At 41.2% G+C, this 14,558-nt stretch overlaps 1 protein-coding gene across 1 annotated transcript; it reads right to left on the bottom strand.

Annotated features, from left to right (window-relative positions):
* Window positions 1–1,277: 1,277 nt before the first annotated feature.
* Window positions 1,278–13,228, bottom strand: echdc3 (enoyl CoA hydratase domain containing 3). Its single transcript, XM_061961298.1, has 6 exons — window positions 13,035–13,228; window positions 7,646–7,767; window positions 7,472–7,569; window positions 3,417–3,617; window positions 3,165–3,343; window positions 1,278–1,587 (listed from the first exon to the last, which is right to left on the bottom strand). The coding sequence occupies exons 1-6, from the start codon at window positions 13,163–13,165 to the stop codon at window positions 1,434–1,436; spliced, it is 885 nt and encodes a 294-aa protein (XP_061817282.1). The 5' UTR covers window positions 13,166–13,228; the 3' UTR covers window positions 1,278–1,433.
* Between the last annotated feature and the right edge of the window lie 1,330 nt (window positions 13,229–14,558).

Here is a 14,558-nt window from a genome sequence, read left to right as displayed (position 1 = left end):
GGGAGTAATTCGCTTTCATAAAAACGTTATCATAATGATATTATGTTATGATAAATGGGTTCAAAAAGTATTTGATAAAGTTCTTATTAAATCATACTTGCCAACCCTCCCGAATTTTCCGGGAGACTCCCAAAATTCAGCGCCTGTCCCGAAAACCTCCCGGGACAAATATTCTCCCGAAAATCTCCCGATTTTCAGCGGAGCTGGAGGCCACGCCCCCTCCAGCTCCATGCGGACCTGAGTGAGGACAGCCTTTTTTCACGACGGGAGGACAACAGGGTGACAAGAAGTAAATCATCCAGACTAGAGATAAATTGTATTATTATGTTTATCTTACCTAAAAATAAATACATTTATTAATTTAAAAAAAACAACTAAATAAATGTTTACTATAATTTGCTAAAAACATCAAAATTAATTGTATTTTTATTTGTATTTTTTCTGACTCCTTATTACATCCAGCCATAGAATTACACATTAAAATAAACATATTTGAAATAATTAATTTTAAATTATCATAATAATTCAATAAAAATGACCATATTTAATTATTAAAATAATTGCTTGTTTATCAACAACTTTAGCATTTTATTCATTACATTTTGAAACTCTCAGAAGCCAAGTTATGTTATATTCCTTAATATTTATTTATGCAAGTTTGAAGTATCAATTATCTAAACACAGTTTTGTTTGCATATTTTCAGGATATATATATATATATATATATATATATATATGTATATATATATATATATATATATATATGTGTATATATATATATATATATATATTTATTTATATGTGTATATATATATATATATATATATATATGAAATACTTGACTTGGTGAATTCTAGCTGTCAATATACTCCTCCCCTCTTAACCACGCCCCACCCCACCCCCGACCACGCCCCCCACCCCCACCAACCCCCCCACCTCCCGAAATCGGAGGTCTCAAGGTTGGCAAGTATGTATTAAATACTTTTGCTTTTAACAAAACAAATCAAGTATTGTGAATGTATCTTACCCTTCTGTTTGTATCTGAAGCAGCAATAGCTATCCTCCATGAAAACCTACTTTGTATGATCACATTCATTTCGTCTTAAAGTCCAGTTTAAAGTAGTATTTCATCTTGGATACAGTATATAATCCTCCATATTGGCAGACACATTCATTTCATTCCAAGCAACAAAACGATATTTTTGCATCTGACAAAAAAAAAACACCCACAAATGCTGGCTTACTCTAATAAAAATGCCAAATATAATCCACAAATATTAAGAATATAAAACTATTTTATTACATACAGTATTTTCAAAGGTGACCATGCAGCCAGAGAATGCATCATGATTATTTGTCAATTGTCATTTGATTTTCCATCAAAGTCTCCTTTTTTAAGGCAACTTGTTTCACATTTTGTGCAGCAAATCTAGTCAGTCGCTGACTTTTTCAGCTTGGTGGCTCCACACTGGCTTGCGTTTCTCAATGAACGCTCTTATTCCCTCCTGGCCGTCCCTCAGAGCCAGGTTGTCAACCATCACCTTGGAGGCGGTGGCATACGCCGCATCTCTACCTTGAGACATTTGTCTGTGGAGGAAAGACAAGAGCGTCTCAAACATAAATAGCAGCTGTGATTAGAATGGGTAAATAAGTCCCAACAGGATTTTGCAGCATTTTTTTGTGGTTTTTGCGGCCTGGAATGCCTGAGTTTGCAGCAAAAATGGTGTGTTTTGAGGCTTAATTTTTCAAAAACATTGACTCCACTTGTGATTTTTATTTTTAAGTGTTCCTTGAGGCCTTAATGTCAAAAAGAACAGGATTTTTTTATTTATTTATTTTTTTACAAAAATTGGTAAACAAATACTGTATTGATGTTTTGGATGTTTTATAATAAACATGCCTAAAAGTAGACACTAGATGGCAGTAAAAGCACATACTCAGAGCTCAGTATCCAATTACTGCACTGTTTTAGTTAACTATCAATAATAATAATGAGCGACACCACCAAAGTCTTCCTTCTTGTCCGTTGTCTACTCCGATGTCCACAAGTTGCAGACATTTTACTTTTAAAAAGTGTTTGTTCATCTTAAACAGTCATTTTCTTACACATTTATACTAGTAATTCTGTAAATTCTTGTAAGTAAATTGTCAGAATAATTGTATCTAAGTTATCACAAAACTTTGTGTTTCAATGAGTACCCGGCGAGCAGACAAAAGCTGTCTATGATCTTACCAAACAAAAGGCTTGTAAAACTCCACTGTGTAGGATGGGAAGCGACATGAAAGCGTCGGTTTCTTTCTTCTATTGTAATCCACAGGAAGATTTTGTCTTGACCCGAGATCTACAAAGCGGAGAGGAAGCAGGGCCTGACTCCCCTCCAGGCACCTTTTCTTTGAACTGTTTTGTGACCGAGGGCAACGGCTGCTTACAACCTTTTCTATGAACTGTTTTATAACCAAAGACGATGGCTGTTTACGACCCCCCTCCCTTAGAAACAGCTGTTGCCATGTTACCAGGGAAAGTCCAAATAAAAGAGGAGGCGTACAATCTTTCATCAGAGCGTGGGACGACACTGTGCAAGGGTACAGTGTCTACGCGTTTCTCCTCAATTGAGCTAAATTGAATTCTCTCTCTGTTTAATTCCTTGCTTCTTGTCTTGTTTAATAAATGTCATCAGTGTTTGAACCTGACATAAATGAGTAAGGATTAGAGATTATTATCACACTTCAACATCTCGAACTGCCTCTTTGCTAGGTGGATAAACAAAAGTTAAATAAACATGTAAATACATGTAAACTAGGAAGTGATTGTCTGCACACTACATTACCCAGAAGGCTTAGCGCCATAGACAGGAACAGGAGTCCTCTAAGCTATGCGAGAGAATAACAATTGCGGCATTTGAGCAGTAAAGAGTTAATATATTGTTACAAGTTGCTGTTCCTGCCTCATCTACACAAGAAACAAACATACGTTTTGATTAGACGGTTGACGTGTGCGTTTGAACGCCACTCAGAGACACTTTAGATTGTCGAAAAATGTGTGGGCTTTGGACAAAGTTGCTCGGCTGCGCATACTTTGCCGGGATTGGTCGAATTTGCTTAAATTAGCGCGATCATCACATCGCAAAATCCTGGCGGGACTGGTAAATGTTGCGTTCAAAGACCTTTGGAAGGTCGCCTTGCCCAGCGCCACCACGGGCCGGCTGGCCTGACACACCCGCCGGGCGATGGCTAACGTCTCCGCCTCCAGTCGCTCCTCCGGCACCACCTTGCTGAGCAGCCCGTGCAGCAAAGCATCATGGGCTGACAGGGGCGTGCCTGTGAAAAGCATCTCCATAGCAACCTGGCGGCGGGAGACGTAAACGATATGATTAACACCTAAGAGAGTTGTTGTTGTTGTTGTGGAGCCCTCGTACCTTCCTGGGCACGGAGCGGCCAATCGCCACGGCCGGCGTGGAGCAGAACAGACCCACGTTGACACCCGGGGTGGCGAAGGTGGACTTCTCGGACGCCACCGCCACGTCACAGCTGGCCACCAGCTGGCAGCCTGCCGCCGTGGCCACGCCGTTCACCATGGCGATAACCGGGACAGGAACGTCTTGAATCAGAGTCATGACCTGAGACGACAAGACAGGGAGGTGCTCTTGTCAATCAATCAATCAATCAAGGTTTATTTATATAGCCCGAAGCCCAGTCCATAGTGGATCTAACATAATAGTGTGAGAGTCCAGTCCATAGTGGATCTAACATAATAGTGAGAGTCCAGTCCATAGTGGATCTAACATAATAGTGAGAGTCCAGTCCATAGTGGATCTAACATAATAGTGAGAGTCCAGTCCATAGTGGATCTAACATAATAGTGTGAGAGTCCAGTCCATAGTGGATCTAACATAATAGTGTGAGAGTCCAGTCCATAGTGGATCTAACATAATAGTGAGAGTCCAGTCCATAGTGGATCTAACATAATAGTGAGAGTCCAGTCCATAGTGGATCTAACATAATAGTGAGAGTCCAGTCCATAGTGGATCTAACATAATAGTGAGAGTCCAGTCCACAGTGGATCTAACATAATAGTGAGAGTCCAGTCCACAGTGGATCTAACATAATAGTGAGAGTCCAGTCCATAGTGGATCTAACATAATAGTGAGAGAGTCCAGTCCATAGTGGATCTAACATAATAGTGAGAGTCCAGTCCATAGTGGATTTAACATAATAGTGAGAGTCCAGTCCATAGTGGATCTAACATAATAGTGAGAGTCCAGTCCATAGTGGATCTAACATAATAGTGAGAGTCCAGTCCATAGTGGATCTAACATAATAGTGAGAGTCCAGTCCACAGTGGATCTAACATAATAGTGAGAGTCCAGTCCATAGTGGATCTAACATAATAGTGAGAGAGTCCAGTCCATAGTGGATCTAACATAATAGTGTGAGAGTCCACACATAATAGTGTGAGAGTCCAGTCCATAGTGGATCTAACATAATAGTGAGAGTCCAGTCCATAGTGGATCTAACATAATAGTGAGAGTCCAGTCCACAGTGGATCTAACATAATAGTGAGAGTCCAGTCCACAGTGGATCTAACATAATAGTGAGAGTCCAGTCCATAGTGGATCTAACATAATAGTGAGAGAGTCCAGTCCATAGTGGATCTAACATAATAGTGAGAGTCCAGTCCATAGTGGATTTAACATAATAGTGAGAGTCCAGTCCATAGTGGATCTAACATAATAGTGAGAGTCCAGTCCATAGTGGATCTAACATAATAGTGAGAGTCCAGTCCATAGTGGATCTAACATAATAGTGAGAGTCCAGTCCATAGTGGATCTAACATAATAGTGAGAGTCCAGTCCATAGTGGATCTAACATAATAGTGTGAGAGTCCAGTCCATAGTGGATCTAACATAATAGTGTGAGAGTCCAGTCCATAGTGGATCTAACATAATAGTGAGAGTCCAGTCCATAGTGGATCTAACATAATAGTGAGAGTCCAGTCCATAGTGGATCTAACATAATAGTGAGAGTCCAGTCCATAGTGGATCTAACATAATAGTGAGAGTCCAGTCCACAGTGGATCTAACATAATAGTGAAAGTCCAGTCCACAGTGGATCTAACATAATAGTGAGAGTCCAGTCCATAGTGGATCTAACATAATAGTGAGAGAGTCCAGTCCATAGTGGATCTAACATAATAGTGAGAGTCCAGTCCATAGTGGATTTAACATAATAGTGAGAGTCCAGTCCATAGTGGATCTAACATAATAGTGAGAGTCCAGTCCATAGTGGATCTAACATAATAGTGAGAGTCCAGTCCATAGTGGATCTAACATAATAGTGAGAGTCCAGTCCACAGTGGATCTAACATAATAGTGAGAGTCCAGTCCATAGTGGATCTAACATAATAGTGAGAGAGTCCAGTCCATAGTGGATCTAACATAATAGTGTGAGAGTCCACACATAATAGTGTGAGAGTCCAGTCCATAGTGGATCTAACATAATAGTGAGAGTCCAGTCCATAGTGGATCTAACATAATAGTGAGAGTCCAGTCCACAGTGGATCTAACATAATAGTGAGAGTCCAGTCCACAGTGGATCTAACATAATAGTGAGAGTCCAGTCCATAGTGGATCTAACATAATAGTGAGAGAGTCCAGTCCATAGTGGATCTAACATAATAGTGAGAGTCCAGTCCATAGTGGATTTAACATAATAGTGAGAGTCCAGTCCATAGTGGATCTAACATAATAGTGAGAGTCCAGTCCATAGTGGATCTAACATAATAGTGAGAGTCCAGTCCATAGTGGATCTAACATAATAGTGAGAGTCCAGTCCACAGTGGATCTAACATAATAGTGAGAGTCCAGTCCATAGTGGATCTAACATAATAGTGAGAGAGTCCAGTCCATAGTGGATCTAACATAATAGTGTGAGAGTCCACACATAATAGTGTGAGAGTCCAGTCCATAGTGGATCTAACATAATAGTGAGAGTCCAGTCCATAGTGGATCTAACATAATAGTGTGAGAGTCCAGTCCATAGTGGATCTAAAATAATAGTGTGAGAGTCCAGTCCATAGTGGATCTAACATAATAGTGTGAGAGTCCAGTCCATAGTGGATCTAACATAATAGTGTGAGAGTCCAGTCCATAGTGGATCTAATGTAATAGTGTGAGAGTCCAGTCCATAGTGGATCTAACATAGTAGTGTGAGAGTCCAGTCCATAGTGGATCTAACATAATAGTGTGAGAGTCCAGTCCATAGTGGATCTAACATAATATTGAGAGTCCAGTCCATAGTGGATCTAACATAATAGTGAGAGTCCAGTCCATAGTGGATCTAACATAAGAGTGAGAGTCCAGTCCATAGCGGATCTAACATAATAGTGTGAGAGTCCAGTCCATAGTGGATCTAACATAATAGTGTGAGAGTCCAGTCCATAGTGGATCTAACATAATATTGAGAGTCCAGTCCATAGTGGATCTAACATAATAGTGAGAGTCCAGTCCATAGTGGATCTAACATAATAGTGTGAGAGTCCAGTCCATAGTGGATCTAACATAATAGTGTGAGAGTCCAGTCCATAGTGGATCTAAAATAATAGTGTGAGAGTCCAGTCCATAGTGGATCTAACATAATAGTGTGAGAGTCCAGTCCATAGTGGATCTAACATAATAGTGTGAGAGTCCAGTCCATAGTGGATCTAATGTAATAGTGTGAGAGTCCAGTCCATAGTGGATCTAACATAGTAGTGTGAGAGTCCAGTCCATAGTGGATCTAACATAATAGTGTGAGAGTCCAGTCCATAGTGGATCTAACATAATATTGAGAGTCCAGTCCATAGTGGATCTAACATAATAGTCAGAGTCCAGTCCATAGTGGATCTAACATAAGAGTGAGAGTCCAGTCCATAGTGGATCTAACATAATAGTGTGAGAGTCCAGTCCATAGTGGATCTAAAATAATAGTGTGAGAGTCCAGTCCATAGTGGATCTAACATAATAGTGAGAGTCCAGTCCATAGTGGATCTAACATAATAGTGTGAGAGTCCAGTCCATAGTGGATCTAACATAATAGTGTGAGAGTCCAGTCCATAGTGGATCTAACATAATAGTGTGAGACCCCAAGTCCATAGTGGATCTAATGTAATAGTGTGAGAGTCCAGTCCATAGTGGATCTAACATAATAGTGAGAGTCCAGTCCATAGTGGATCTAACATAATAGTGTGAGAGTCCAGTCCATAGTAGATCTAACATAATAGTGAGAGTCCAGTCCATAGTGGGGCCAGCAGGAGACCATCCCGTGCGGAGACGGGTCAGCAGCGCAGAGATGTCCCCAACCGATGCACAGGCGAGCGGTCCACCCCGGGTCCCGACTCTGGACAGCCAGCACTTCATCCATGGCCACCGGACCTGTGTCCCCCCCCTGTCAAATGAAGTCAACACAGAAGGAGGGGCAAGGCAAGGCAACGCACCTCCGTGCAGGCGTGAAAGACTCGCGTGTGATAGTCTCGACCCTGCGCCGAGGTCAGCTCCTTCAAGTCGTGTCCGGAAGAAAACACCGGACCTTCAGCTAACACACGCACACACACACACACACACAATGTGACATATACTTTTACAATCAGACATGGCGCTGTGGACTGTACCTGAAATGATGATGACTCTGAGATCTTGGCCGTCCACGTCAGAAAGGATGTCCTCCCTGAGGGACTCCAGCATGGACAGAGACAATGCATTCCTCTTTTTGGGATTGTTGAGTATTATTCTCCTACAAAACACCGACATAATGTTACATAAGGAAATCTCTTTTCCTCGACAATTGGTTCAAGAATGATATTTATTTTAGTGAGTCAGCTTTTCAATAATAACTTTTTAATTGCCATGAAATTTCTCAACCATTTTAAGGTCCCTTTGACTCCCAAACAATTTGCCATTGTATTTGATGCCATTCCAACTAGAGATGTCCGATATCAACCGATACCGATATATACAGACGTGGAATTAATAATAATAGATTTATTTGTAAAAAGCACTTTACATTGAGTAAACAACCTCAAAGTGCTACAGTGTATTAAAAAAAAAAAAACTAGAACAGCAAAATAGCTAAAACTAGTATGCATATATCTAAAAAAAAATGTTTTTTTTTTTTTAAAGAAGGGTTTTTAAGCCTTTTTTAAAAGCATCCACAGTCTGTGGTGCCCTCAGGTGGTCAGGGAGAGCGTTCCACAGACTGGGAGCGGCAGAGCAGAAATTAACACATTATTATGCCTAATTTTGTTGTGATGCCCTGCTGGATGCATTAAACAATGTAACAAAGTTTTCCAAAATAAGTCAACTTAAGTTATGGAAAAAAATGCCAACATGGCACTGCCATATTTATGATTGAAGTCACAAAGTGCTTTTTTTTTTTTTAACATGCCTCAAAACAGCAGCTTGGAATTTGGGACATGCTCTCCCATGCGGAGGTTGAGGTGGGCGGGGTTGGGGAGGGGGCGGGGTTGAGTAGGGGGTATCGGGGGGTGTATATTGTAGCGTCCCGGAAGAGTTAGTGCTGCAAGGGGTTCTGGGTATTTGTTCTGTTGTGTTTATGTTGTGTTACGGTGCGGATGTTCTCCCGAAATGTGTTTGTCATTCTTGTCTGGTGTGGGTTCACAACGTGGCGCATATTTGTAACAGTGTTAAAGTTGTTTATACAGCCACCCTCAATGTGACCTGCATGGCTGTTGACCAAGTATGCGTTGCGTTCACTTGTGTGTACGTGAAAAGCCGTAGATATTATGTGACTGGGCCGGCACGCAAAGGCAGTGCCTTCAAGGTTTATTGGCGCTCTGTACTTCTCCCTACGTCCGTGTACACAGCGCCGTTTTAAAAAGTCATACATTTTACTTTTTGAAACCGATACCGATAATTTCCGATATTACATTTTAAAGCATTTATCGTCCGTCCAATATTATCGGACATCTCTAGAAATCTCTTTTCCTCAACAATTGGTTCAAGAATGATATTATTTTAGTGAGTCAGCTTTTCAATAAGGAAGGTCAACTTTTTAATTACCAAGAATTTCTCAACCATTTTAAGGTCCCTGTGACTCCCAAACAATTTGCCATTGTATTTGATGCCATTCCAACAGGTGTTGTTATGTTGTGCAGGGCTTACTCATCTCCTCTTTCTGCTGTAAAAATGGTGAATGATCCTCTTGACACTCCTGTGGGGAAACTTTGCTTTGATCAGAAAAATAACAGCTTATTCCAAAATGATTGTGTGTCTGTCTCCTATGTAATTGCGCTCTGGAATAATGTTGTGAATGACATTTACCAACAAAGTCAAAGAGATATCTTTTAAAATCATTCATGGTTATTCTAGCGGGAACTCTCGTTCAACCCTTTTTCGATTACGCTTGCACCTCCTGGTACCCAAGCACCTCCAAAACCCTCAAATCTAGACTCCAAAGTCCAAACATCCCAGAAAAAGCTGGTCACGTTTAAGGCTGAAACGACGCGTCGACGTAGTCGACGTCATCGGTTACGTAAATACGTCGACGCCGTTTTTGTGCGTCGGCGCGTCGCATATTTACGTCACACTACTTTACTGTCATGGCGGAGCGCAAAGCAGACGATGCGAGCGAGGGGAAAAAAGCACGCCAAAAGTCGTCAAAAGTGTGGGAGTATTTCAATAAACGGCCTAATAATGTTGTTGTATGCACACTGTGTCGAGCGGAAATGGCATATCATAGCAGCACAACGGCTATGAACGAACATTTGAAAAGAAAACCCCCGACAGCGTTCTTGCCATCACCATCAACAAGTCAATCGTCCGCGTGCGTATACGTTGTCATTATTACACAAAAACATGAATGTGTCATTTGTATCTGCGTTGTAAATTCATAAACTAAAGCACCGTTTCGCTCTGAGAGGCGCGTTTGGCGTGCCTGTTCAGTGTTTACAAAGACGCGCTCCTCTTTAACGCTGTGGAGAGGCGGCGGCGGCGAGCGAGCGGCGAGGCGGGGCGCGCCGGGAGCGACGCCGCAATCGTGCCCAGGTGCGCGATCCGCGCAGTTGGAAGAGAAAAGACTTTGTGTAAAATTAAAAGATTGTAAACCTGGCAAAGCCGTCTGGCGTTCAGTCTGTCGGTCCTGAAAGAACCCCACGGCACAAGACGTGTCACAAACGCTAACGTTAATTAGTTGTGCAAATACCTTTTACAACATTAACAGTTACATATACTATGTACAAACCAACAATTAACTTTCACTTTAATCATACTATCATTGTTGTGTTATTAAGCAAAATAAGCAATACTTTTACTTTTGTTGAAATGTTTACACTGTACACTTTTTTGTATTGGATGTTTAGCTTTATTTTTGCACATTTCAGCAAATAAGCAATACTTTTACTTTTGTTGAAATGTTTACACTTGTTACAGAATATTTCCGTTTAGCACTTTTTTGTATTGGATGTTTATCTTTATTTTTGCACATTTTAAAGCAAAATAAGCAATACTTTTACTTTTGAAATGCTTATACTATTCCAGAATATTAAGATTTGCACTGGATGTTTACTTTTATATTTGCACATTAAAAAGCAAATAAGTTACTTTTAATTTTGTTAAATGTTAAAAGTTTTAAATGTTTACATTGTTACAGAATATTTTGTCATGTTGTTGTCAATGTTGACTGAGTGGCCATACTTTTTTTTTTGTAAATAAAAGCCATGCCTTTTGAAAAAACTGGCCTACATTTATTTTTTCCTCTTCATTTTAAATTAAAAAAAAAATCGGTAAAAGGAAAAATAATCTATAGATTAATCGAAAAAATAATCTATAGATTAACCGATTAATCGAAAAAAATAATCTATAGATTAATCGATAGAAAAATAATCGTTAGCTGCAGCCCTAGTCACGTTACTTTTAGACCCCCACCCCAGATCACACCTCACTCCTACCCACTTCTCCAAAGTGGGCTGGCTCAGGGTGGAGGACAGAGTAAAACAACTTGCACTGAGCTAGTCTATAAAATCCGCTACACCTCCCTGATACCGAAGTACATGTCAAACTACTTCCTTAACGTAAATGACCGCCATAACCACAACACCAGGGGGAGCTCCACTAACCACGTTAAACCCAGATTCCCATCTAACAAAGGTCTTAACTCATTCTCTTTCTATGCCACATCAATATGGAATGCGCTCCCAACAGGTGTAAAAGAAAGGGCATCTCTATCCTCCTTCAAAACCGCACTAAAACAACACCTCCAGGCAACTTCAACCCTTGACTAACACCCTCCCTTCCACATCCCACCTCTTTCGATTCGGTTCGGAGGTGTACCGAACGAGTTTCCACACAAACATATTAAGTAGCCGCCTCCGCTTCCTTCTGCCTCTGTCAGTCCTCTACACAGCACCCAGCATTGTCCCACCCACACAACCATCTGATTGGTTACACTCAGAGCGGTAACAGCCAATCAGCAGTGCGTATTCAGAGCGCATGTAGTCAGTGTTTAGCAGGTAATCATCAGGCAGCGGACTCTCCCCAAATGATAATAAACACCTCCCAGTCAACTACTAGTAACATCACTATGAGCCCGTTGACCTTCTAGAAATATAAAAGGCAGCTCAGCTCGCTCGCAGTCCTGGCTTGAGGTGAAGGCTCATTCGATTTTAGCTTAACGTTAGCTCATTTTGCGGTGTGTGTGTGTGTGTTACGGACAGCAAAGCCCTGTCTGTCTGTTATTTCACTTTACCTTTTTCTGTGTTGATTGAGCTCTGTTGAAGCAGCAAAAAAGGACATTACGTTAAATGAAGAGTTTCTGTCTCTGATAGTTGATATAATAATGTAAGTGCATCATCAAGGGACGGCGTGGCGCAGTGGAAGAGTGGCCGTGCGCGACCCGAGGGTCCCTGGTTCAATCCCCACCTAGTACCAACCTCGTCATGTCCGTTGTGTCCTGAGCAAGACACTTCACCCTTGCTCCTGATGGGTGCTGGTTAGCGCCTTGCATGGCAGCTCCCTCCATCAGTGTGTGAATGTGTGTGTGAATGGGTAAATGTGGAAGTAGTGTCAAAGCGCTTTGAGTACCTTGAAGGTAGAAAAGCGCTATACAAGTACAACCCATTTATCATTTATAACCCATTTATTAAGCCTACATGAACTCCATGGTGTTCAGGGATGAATAGTCTCTCCTATTGCTATTGTACTGTTTTTTTCAGCTATAGTTACATTAATCATTAGCAATGTAGCAGCCTAGTTTTGAATGGCAGGGTCCCTGCTATCACATGTTGATACAAATATAACATTTACATAATAAAAATCAACTACAGGCTTCCCAAATGCTGTAATAAATTAAGCATGATGAGTTGACTTGAAACTGTTCAATGTTGCACTTTTTATATGTAGAAGAAAAGTTTTGTCATTTTATTTAATCCGAGCAACAACTTGAGGCAGTTTAATGTTGATTAACGTGGGCAGAATTATTATAGTGTTCCCAATGTTAGAAGGATAAAGCCATTGTTTACAAATTTGGTAAATAAATAACCAAAACATTTATATTTTGTTGTTTTCTTACTGTACCGAAAATGAACCGAACCGTGACCTCTAAACCGAGGTACGTACCGAACCGAAATTTTTGTGTACCGTTTCACCCCTAATATTTTGCATTATATTTTAGTTACTTTGAATTTACAACCCCCTAGCGATGTTTTGTACTGTTTTTGTACTTACTTTGATTATTGTCAACTGTTTGTAAATGTTGAAATTTATAAATAAAGGTTTATATTAAAAAAAACAAAAAAAAAACACCGACATGCCCAGCAGCTGTACCTATTAAACTGGCCAGAGGGGGAGGACATTTTCAAGGTAAACAAAACGTTACGCAACAGTGGGCTTTTGCCGAATTACGCCGAATTCATCAGAATGTTTCAAGCTGTCGTGGTAGACGGACTGAAATAAAGAGTAGCGACTTGCCAGCGAAACGGAAGAGTGTCTGCAACTTTTTAAAGCGAGTTCGCCACTTGAGCGCTAAGTCAACTACAAAGAGGTCACCTGATTCCGTTGTTCTGCCTGCGGACGGTCAGTGGTTCCGGTTCCGTCTGAGAGAAGAAACGCGGTCCGACGGGCAGCGGAGGCCTGCTCAAAAGAAGGTTTGTTGTCGTGCACAGCAATCTACGAGCCATGTTTGGACTCTGAGATCACCTGCAACACTTCTGGGTTCGTGACGTCATCGCGTATTTTGACGTAAAGCGTCCCTGACAGCGTAGTAGTCATAGACATGTTATAAGTAGACGCAGCATTGGCTGCTGTGACGCGAGAAATTGGGCCGCCATTTTGAAGTGGTGATGAGGAGCCGGCGAGCAGCCTAAACTGACAGTTGACAGGTAGAAAACAAAGATATGGTGCTCAAATGAGCGGACTGTTGAAAATAAGAATCGGGGGGATTACTTTTCACAAGTAAGATTTAACATTAACGTACAATTGGTTGTATTTTGTGAAAAGAGTGTGTGCATATTGTACAGGTAAAAGCCAGTAAATTAGAATATTTTGAAAAACTTGATTTATTTCAGTAATTGCATTCAAAAGGTGTAACTTGTACATTATATTTATTCATTGCACACAGACTGATGCATTCAAATGTTTATTTCATTTAATTTTGATGATTTGAAGTGGCAACAAATGAAAATCCAAAATTCCGTGTGTCACAAAATTAGAATATTACTTAAGGCTAATACAAAAAAGGGATTTTTAGAAATGTTGGCCAACTGAAAAGTATGAAAATGAAAAATATGAGCATGTACAATACTCAATACTTGGTTGGAGCTCCTTTTGCCTCAATTACTGCGTTAATGCGGCGTGGCATGGAGTCGATGAGTTTCTGGCACTGCTCAGGTGTTATGAGAGCCCAGGTTGCTCTGATAGTGGCCTTCAACTCTTCTGCGTTTTTGGGTCTGGCATTCTGCATCTTCCTTTTCACAATACCCCACAGATTTTCTATGGGGCTAAGGTCAGGGGAGTTGGCGGGCCAATTTAGAACAGAAATACCATGGTCCGTAAACCAGGCACGGGTAGATTTTGCGCTGTGTGCAGGCGCCAAGTCCTGTTGGAACTTGAAATCTCCATCTCCATAGAGCAGGTCAGCAGCAGGAAGCATGAAGTGCTCTAAAACTTGCTGGTAGACGGCTGCGTTGACCCTGGTTCTCAGGAAACAGAGTGGACCGACACCAGCAGATGACATGGCACCCCAAACCATCACTGATGGTGGAAACTTTACACTAGACTTCAGGCAACGTGGATCCTGTGCCTCTCCTGTCTTCCTCCAGACTCTGGGACCTCGATTTCCAAAGGAAATGCAAAATTTGCATGGTTGGGTGATGGTTTGGGGTGCCATGTCATCTGCTGGTGTCGGTCCACTCTGTTTCCTGAGATCCAGGGTCAACGCAGCCGTCTACCAGCAAGTTTTAGAGCACTTCATGCTTCCTGCTGCTGACCTGCTCTATGGAGATGGAGATTTCAAATTCCAACAGGACTTGGCGCCTGCACACAGCGCAAAATCTACCCGTGCCTGGTTTACGG

The sequence above is a fragment of the Nerophis lumbriciformis genome, linkage group LG05 (genome assembly GCF_033978685.3).
Source record: "Nerophis lumbriciformis linkage group LG05, RoL_Nlum_v2.1, whole genome shotgun sequence".
NCBI classification, from domain to species: domain Eukaryota; kingdom Metazoa; phylum Chordata; class Actinopteri; order Syngnathiformes; family Syngnathidae; genus Nerophis; species Nerophis lumbriciformis.
This window is presented reverse-complemented; position numbering and strand designations above follow the sequence as displayed.

Coding starts and splice junctions, on each gene's coding strand:
- echdc3 (XM_061961298.1), bottom strand. CDS start 13,165: ATGGCTCGTAGATTGCTGTGCACGACAACAAACCTTCTTTTGAGCAGG. Junction 7,768..13,034: donor AGGCAGAACAACGGAATCAG/GTGACCTCTTTG, acceptor GGTGTTTTGTAG/GAGAATAATACTCAACAATC. Junction 3,618..7,471: donor TCTTTCACGCCTGCACGGAG/GTGCGTTGCCTT, acceptor TTGTCGTCTCAG/GTCATGACTCTGATTCAAGA.